The sequence below is a fragment of the Myotis daubentonii genome, chromosome 6, assembly GCF_963259705.1.
Source record: "Myotis daubentonii chromosome 6, mMyoDau2.1, whole genome shotgun sequence".
Classification (NCBI taxonomy): domain Eukaryota; kingdom Metazoa; phylum Chordata; class Mammalia; order Chiroptera; family Vespertilionidae; genus Myotis; species Myotis daubentonii.
The window spans coordinates 89,506,082-89,514,201 of NC_081845.1; the positions used below are offsets into that span (position 1 = coordinate 89,506,082).

An 8,120-nucleotide genomic window follows, 5' to 3' on the forward strand; every position below is an offset into this window, starting at 1 on the left:
AGCCATGCCCCATTGCCTGGCACATACCAACATGGGGTTCTGCTGGCCAGGAAGGAAGGAAAGGCTGCGGGGCAGGCAACACAGGGTGTCTGCTGCCGCAGCTCATTTCAGAAACCACGCGTGGAGACACCAGAACCCTCTCGCACTACCGTGGGAAGGCAACATGGTGCGGCCGCCTTGGAAAACGGCCTGGCGGGTCCTCATGGAGTGACCGTATGGCCCAGCAACCCCATTCCTAGAAATATATCCAAAGGAATTGAAAACGTGTGCGCTCACAAAAACATGTACATGAATATTCACAGCAGCATTGAGTAATGGCCGAACGTCGAAACAACCCAAATAGCTCTCAACCGAAAAATGGATAAATAAAGTGTTGGCATATCCAGACAATGAAATATCATTCAGCCATAAAGAGGAATGAAGTACTGACAGGCTACAGTCTGGATGAAGGTTACAACGTTAAGCTAACAGAAGAAGGCAGGCGCAAAAGGCCACCTACCGTATGGCTGCGTTTGTAGGAAATGTCCAGAGTGAGCGAGTCCATAGAGAAAATAGATTCACAGTTGCCAGAGGCTGAGGGGGCAGCTTCAGGGAGGGGGGCTGGTGGCTAAAAGCGGTTTCCCTTCGAGGTGGTGAAAATGTTCTCAAGTTGATTGTGAAAAAGCGTTCGATTGTGTGCTTTACGTTTGTGACTGGTATGGTGTGTAAATCATATGTCAATCAAACGATTACAAATACACACATACATAAGCAAAGGAGACACCCCGACTCTGCCCTCCCAGAGCCAGGACACACTCTAGCCTCGTCTTATTCACACGTATATCTCACCGACGTGGCGTCCTCGAAGGCAGCCAGCTAAAGGGCTCCAGGCGAGGACAACCGTCAGCAAAGGCCGCGGAGCAAATGTGCCCAGTGTGTTAGGAGCACCGGCCCGTGCTGTTCCTGATGGGACTGTCGCTATCTATTTGCTTTGCCCTGATTTGTCACCAGTTCACTCATCCTCGGTTCCCCCAATAGGCAGGTCAATTCTGCCCCGTTTGGTAGCCACGGCAACTGAGTACAAGGTTTATTCACACCCAATCTGATTTCTTCCCAGCTCCTAAGCTTGGGGACTTGAACCCGTCGTGGGTGAGAAGCTGGGGGCTGCCAAGGGGGCCACTCGGGCCTGGGCAGAGTGAGGAGAGCATCAGATTTGGCCCAGAAACACCCGTCCATCTTGCAGGAGAGGGCGAGGCACGATGGCCGCAGCAGGACCCGGTAGGTCTGTCTGAGGGTCCGTGCCACTTGCTGCTCTCCATGGAAAAGAGGCCAGCGGGGGGAGGCAGGCCTGTTTGCACTCATGGCACTTAGTGCATCCAAGCTGAGCCGCGCTGTTCAAACAGACTCCCTGCCTCCGGACACCTGTGCCTGGGAGGGCGAGGCCGGCAGGAGGCCGAGTGCAGGTCCCCCAGCCCTTCCCGCAGCTCCTCCCAAAGCCAGCCCCGCGGCCCTGGCAGAGTCCTGGCCACGCCATGCCCCACGCCGGGCTCTGCAGCTGCTGGGGCGGCCGGCTGCTGCCCCTGCTGCTGGTCTATGTCTGCTACCTGCTGCTCGGCGCCACCATCTTCCAGCTGCTGGAGAGGCAGGCGGAGGCTCAATCCAGGGACCAGTTTCAGTTTGAGAAGCTGCGCTTCCTGGAGAACTACACCTGCCTGGACCAGCGGGCCCTGGAGCAGTTCGTGCAGGTGAAGGGGAGACGCTGCCGGGGCGGGGGGGGGGGGGGGGCAGGATGGGGCTTCTTGTGGTAGGTCCAGGGCCACGCCCCGGGGACCGATGCCCTGTTTGGAAGCAGAGGGTGTGGGAACAGAGCCAGGGGAGACCTGGGTGCAGGTCTGAGACTGGAGCGCTGTGACATTGGGCAAGTCACTCAACCTCTCTGGGCGCAAGTCTCCTCATCTACAAGGTGAGGAGGAAAACCACATCTGTGCCGCGGACACTCAGCAGCGGGTTAGAAGCACTTCCTAAGCTGCCACCTGCTGCTTAAAAGCGGACGTAGTGCTACCGGTGTGTGCGAATGTCCTTGTCCCGCACTCTGTGCTCCACCCAACCCCGCGGCTGCTGGGCTGACCACACTCAGGCTGCGGCAGGCCGGAGGCACAGAGAAAGGTCAGGAGCAGCCGCCACGCTGGCCTGCCCGGCCTGGACCCTGGCGCTGGGCTTGGTGAGCAGTGGCCAGGGCGACTGAGCCCCACCCGCACCGTGCCCATGGGAGGCAATCGCTGATGGCAGAGGGAGTCACCCTCTACCTGGCTCCGTCTGCTCCCCTGCACAAACTCTGGGTCCCAACATGCTCTCTCCAAGAAACAAGGCAAAAGGCCTTGCTGCTGGGGAAGGGAAACGCATTAGAGACCAGGAGGCGGAGTATATGGCCGCAAAGACACAAGCAGGTCAGCACCGCGATGGGCGGCACTCACTGAGCATTGACCATGTGCCTTAACCGGCGGGGAACAGGGTCACCGTGCGGGGCCCGGTGTTTTACAGGTGTTTTCTCCTATTCACTTGCATCATCGCCATCTCCAGTCTGTGGGTGGGAACCGCGGCACAGAGAGGCGGCGTATGTTGGCCAAGGTTGCGCAGTTAGTGGCAGAGACAGAACTGGCACTCAGGCCGGCTGCTCTTCACCACACAGCAGTTCTCAAGTGTGGCCCCCACCAGCTGCATCAGTACCACCTGGGACAGCACCTGGGAGCTTGTTGGAAACACCAGTGATCACACCAACCCAGACCCACAGAGTCGGGGCGGGGCCAGCAGGCGGCCATGCTGATGCCCACGCAGGATGGAGAGCAGCAGGCTATGAGCTGGGTGGGCTGGGAGACACCTGCCCAGGCCTGTTCTTCACGTCCCTGCTGCCCAGCAGTGAGGGCTGGGCCACAGCACCTACATCAGGACTGGAAAGGGTTTGGGAGCCTCTCAAGACTCCGGGAGGTGTGAGGGAGGAGAAGGGGGCTAGGAGAGAGGCCCTGGAGCCTCCTGCTCCCACAGCCCTGGGTTCGAGGCGAAACCCAGGAGCCAGAGGGTATGGGAAGGGTTGGTAGCTCTGCAAATGGAGGGCAGAGGGTATGGGAAGGGTTGGTAGCTCTGCAAATGGAGCGGGAAGCCACAGGCTTGGCTGCAGCTGTGAGGGAGCCAGGAGATGTCTAGCTGAAGAGCAGGAGGGACCTCACTTGCCAGGGGACATCCAGCTGAAAAGCAGAGATCTGGGGTGAGGTTGCAGAGCGCACACGACGGTTCAGATCACCAGGGAAAGCTGCCGCAGTCCTGCAGGCAGCATCCAGGGAAGCAGGCCCTGTCCGGGTTCACAGGACTCTGACGGCTCCACCACGGGTTCTGAGAGAAGGACAGAAGGGCCCCACTCAGCACCCTCACTGACTTCAAGGCCCCTCCTCAACGGGATGGAGAACGTCAGCCTGGGGGGCAGCTGAGTCCGGGACCAAGTGCTGTTCCCAAGAGGGAGGGTCTCCAGGGAGAGGGTGCATTCCAGAATATTCCATCTCGGCTTGTCTGGGTGTGTGGGAAAGACAGGGAGGCCAAAGTCCACATGCGACGAGGCCAGTTCTGCCAAAGTGAGAAGAAGCAGACAGCCTGTGTCAGGGCGCCTAACGGCCTGGCTCATGGGACCACCCCACCAGCAGGGAAACGTTCCCACAGGAACGGGAGGCCAGGGCTGCCCCTCCCCCACCTCCTCCCGCCTGCCTTTGGGGCTCTACCAAGTGGCAAGGCTGTGCTGCTGCCCCGGCACAACCCACAGCTACAGGGGAAGGGAGTGGGGAGGGAGTCCCGCGCCCTATCGCCCTATCGGAGAGAGCTAGGCCAGAGACAAAGGGCTCGGGCCTGACCTGCAGGGAGGGGTTCAGGTTCTGTAAACACACACACACACACACACACACACACACACACACACACACACACACACACACACACGAGACCTTTGCCCACCTCTGATGGAATTTCCCCGTAGGCCTGGGCTGGCACTCACTAGGGGGCAGCAAAGAGCAAGACTACCAGCTCACCTGGAGGCACAAAGGACCATCAGCCCTGTTGGAAAGGCAGGCTCTCTCTCTCCAACCCCCCCACCTTCCCGATGGACCCCATACCCCGTGTTTCCAAGTAAACCCTTCCAGGAACATCCAACCTGAAATCTTCACACTGGCCTAACAACCCACTGGCATCTCACCCTCTTGGCCACACGCAGCATCTCCCACCGGGTCCATTCCTTAAGCATCTTCTGCCTCCTGGTGCCCATTCCCCTCCACCAGCCCACATCACAGCCCGGGCAGTGCAGCCGCTCTGAGTGTTAGCTTCCTTTTCCCATCTTGAGAACCTCGCTGAGTGAGGTGCCACAAAAGCGCCCTGCTGAGTTCTGGGCTCCAGCCGCCCCATCACTCCCTCTCCCTGCCACCCCACAGGTCATCATGGAAGCCTGGGTGAAGGGCGTGAACCCCAAAGGCAACTCCACCAACCCCAGCAACTGGGACTTTGGCAGCAGTTTCTTCTTTGCAGGCACGGTCGTCACTACCATAGGTAAAGGGCCGGGTGAAGAGGGGCTCCCCCTGTCTCGGTTTGGGTTCCCCGAAAGCAGATGCTGAGGCAAGGATGTGGCTCCTCTGGGAGGTGATTTCAGGAAGCCCCAGTGGAGACGTGGGGAAGTGAAACAAGGAGGAAAGGCAATAGAGTTTGCATCAGTGAGCAGGTTACTGGGCAGGGCCACTGGGCTCACTCCAGACCCTCTGAGAGGCGAGGTGGAGCCCATCCCCAGAGCAGCCCCCGCGAGGGTGAGAAAGCAGGGCAGTGTGTCTCCTCACTCCTGCCCTGGCTGGCTGAGAGCGAATCCTGGATGTGTTAACTCTCCAGCACTTGGACCTGCCCACGGACCAAGGGAACTCTTGCAGCTGAAAAATCTCTCAGGTACAAGATGCAGGGACTTGGAGGGAAGCCATCTGTGTGCACAGGAACTGTCTAGAGGCTGCAGGTGCTGTGCCAGGGGTCCCAAGGGGACAGGACACTGGGGGTGTCTGCTACACCCCTCAGCCAGAAACTCCACTCCGATCCTGCAGGGAAACCCCGGACACTCACTAACCCCATCTATTCAATTAAGACCAATTAGGTCCAACGCTTTCTTTGAGCTCTGGTGACAGGGGAGACAGAGGAAGGAGTGAGGGGGGCGGGGTTCATACAAACTTGAGTCAGACCCAGACTCAGCCCTCAAGGAGCTTCCAATCCAGTGAAGAGGGATACGATAAACACCAAAAATAATAGCGCCAGGCAGAGTAGGTAAGTAGGTAGGAATGACACAAAGCACTGTGGGAAATCAGACCTACTAGGAAGGTGAAGGGTGGTCGTCAGGAGGGCTTCCTAGAGGAAGTGTCATTTAAGATGGGCCTTGAAAGACAAGCAGGAGTCTTATAAATAGGGATCATCCTAACAGAATGAGATGAGTGTTCACTTGACCAGGGGAGCTTCCCCTCCTCCCCCAGCGGCAGGGGGAGACTGCCCACCTCTGCTGGCGTCTGTGGGGGAGGCAGTTCTGAACTCTCTTCCCCACACTTCACTCCTCCTCCCCTGCAGGCTATGGGAACCTGGCCCCCAGCACCGAGGCAGGCCAGGTCTTCTGTGTCTTCTACGCCCTGGTGGGCATCCCCCTCAACGTGATCTTCCTCAACCACCTGGGCACAGGGCTTCGAGGCCACCTGACCACACTGGAGAGGTGGGAGGACCAGCCCCGACGCTCCCAGGTAGGTCCCACCCTCCCGACAGCCCTGCTGTGACACATCAGTTTCAGGTTAATCCTTTAGAAGCCAACACTGGCTAACGGAGTGTGGCCAGCAGGTATTAGGTAGGCACTGGTGAAAGAAAAGGATTGGGCAGAGGGAGAGGTTGGATGCCATGTTGGGCAGACTTGGCCAACCCCTCTTGGAGCTCTGCAGCATGTACGGGCTGTCGGAGGTGTCCCACAGCAGGCTGAAATGATGAGGACTTTTTTTTTTAATATATTTTTATTGATTTCAGAGAGAGAGAGAGAGCAACAGTAACATCAATGATGAGAGAGAATCATTGATTGGCTGCCTCCTGCATGCCCACACTGGGGATCGAGCCTGCAACCCAGGCATGTGCCCTGACTGGGAATTAAACCACGGCCTCCTGGTTCATAGGTTGATGTTCAACCACTGAGCCATGCCAGCTGGGCATGACCAGGACTTTGCACCCCTGTAGCTGCCACACATCCTGAAGGAGATGACAGCTGGATGCCACCTGCTGACAGCTGGTCAACATGGCACACCTCCATGGCCATCACAGAACTCCAGCAAACTCCAGGCCACCCGGCATGCCCCAGTGCCCACCTCACTGGCCAGTCCTTTGCAAAGCCAGGCGCACTAGGAGGACAAGGGTGCGGAGGAAGCTGGAACGTTTCAGTGACAGTGCTCTGTCCCAGATCTGAGGCCTGGGGGACCTGTACTAGCCCAGAGGAATCTCCGAATTCCAACTGACCCACCAATGCAGTCCTCTGACCAGATCTGCCCCTGACATGGAGATCCAGGCCCCACCCCAAAGGTCTGCAGGGCAGAAAAGGGACCGAGCTGTGACCCAGTCCCATTCCAAATTTCCCCCAGACTCTCCCCCCATACAGTCCTGGGGTCTCCCAGGTGGACTCAGAGATGGACTCCCTCCCTCCCTCCCTCCAGGTACTGCAGGTGCTGGGCCTGGCTCTGTTCCTGACCCTGGGGACACTGGTCATTCTCATCTTCCCGCCCATGGTCTTCAGCCACGTGGAGGGCTGGAGCTTCAGTGAGGGTTTCTACTTTGCCTTCATCACTCTCAGCACCATCGGCTTCGGGGACTATGTTGTCGGTGAGAACAAGGCCTTCACATATCTCAGAGTCAGGGTCACCGGGATCGGGGGGTGGGGAGGTGTCAGCGGGGGTGACCACAGAGGACCAGATGGCCCCTGGTTTTTTGGAGATGAATGACTTCTGAGGCTGCAGCGAATTCTCACATCCTCAGAAGCTGCTGGTCTGGAATCCATATCCTTTCCCCAGAGCCCTCCATTGCTAATCCTTGTCATGGGGAGACTGGCAGGGCCCCAATGGACCCTGGGGGTGGGGGCTGTGCCCTCAGATCCCTGGCATTTATCACATTCCCTTCCCGGCCAGGCACGGACCCCAGCAAGCATTACATCTCGGTGTACCGGAGCCTGGCAGCCATCTGGATCCTCCTGGGCCTGGCGTGGCTGGCGCTGGTCCTCCCACTGGGGCCCCTGCTTCTGCACAGGTGCTCTCAGCTCTGGCTGCTCAGCAGGGGCCTCTGCCTCAAGGAAGGGGGCATTCCTGAGGCCAATGGGCTCCCCAGACCTCAGAAGATCCCCACCTCTGCATAAGCCCCCCCCACCCCAGTGGCCCGAGGGGCCCCCCTTAGCTTCCCCCACCCTGTGCACGTGTTCTCTGGATTTCCCGCCCAGGGCTGATCTCAGGAGCTCACTGGAGAGAGAAAGGAGGGAGGAATGTCCCAGAAAGTACCAGAATGGAGATGGGGAGACAGGATCAATGACGGATGGGTGTGAAGCGAGAGGTTGGCCATTGTCCCAGAGTCCCTGACCTTTTCCCCTCGAAGCTGACCAGACATGGATCACTATGGCCAGAGCCCCACTGCCCTCCTCCCCGCCCCTCCCCAGAGCCTCCTACAGGACAGCAAACAAAGGGTGGCTGTCCTCTGCCTCATTGGATACCTGCACGGCGTTCACTGGTCTGGCCCCGCGATGTGCCCGGCACTGAGTCAGGCTCTGGGAAGGTCCTGCCCTCCATGTTCACTTAGTCAAGCGGAAGGACTAGCCAAGTAGAGGGGCAACCCCAACCCAGGTCCCAAAAGGCTATGACAAAGGCAAAGGGGGGCCCATGGGAACAGCTGGCAGGGAGGGAGGGGTGGGCAGGGGCCTTGGGGCATCTCGGTGCAGACAGGATCTGCCCTCAGGCAGCTGCGCTGAGGGGCGGGCAAGCACCAGTGCCCTGGCCTGGAAGTCTGGAGCTGTCTGCGAGCAAGGCTTAGGAGGTCCGGGTGTCTGGCCCACTTTCCTGGAAACGGTCTCCCCT

General features: G+C 58.9%; 1 protein-coding gene across 1 annotated transcript; it reads left to right on the plus strand.

Annotated features, from left to right (window-relative positions):
- Nucleotides 1-1,118: 1,118 nt before the first annotated feature.
- Nucleotides 1,119-7,482, plus strand: KCNK16 (potassium two pore domain channel subfamily K member 16). Its single transcript, XM_059699677.1, has 5 exons — nucleotides 1,119-1,724; nucleotides 4,446-4,560; nucleotides 5,605-5,771; nucleotides 6,720-6,885; nucleotides 7,188-7,482. Exons 1-5 carry the CDS (start codon nucleotides 1,512-1,514, stop codon nucleotides 7,409-7,411), a joined length of 885 nt encoding a protein of 294 aa, XP_059555660.1. The 5' UTR covers nucleotides 1,119-1,511; the 3' UTR covers nucleotides 7,412-7,482.
- Nucleotides 7,483-8,120: the final 638 nt, after the last annotated feature.

Excerpts from the sequence above, each read along its gene's own strand:
- KCNK16 (XM_059699677.1), top strand. The coding sequence starts at position 1,512 with ATGCCCCACGCCGGGCTCTGCAGCTGCTGGGGCGGCCGGCTGCTGCCC. Across the intron at positions 1,725-4,445 it reads CCCTGGAGCAGTTCGTGCAG|GTCATCATGGAAGCCTGGGT; the intron begins GTGAAGGGGAGA and ends GCCACCCCACAG. Across the intron at positions 4,561-5,604 it reads CACGGTCGTCACTACCATAG|GCTATGGGAACCTGGCCCCC; the intron begins GTAAAGGGCCGG and ends CCTCCCCTGCAG.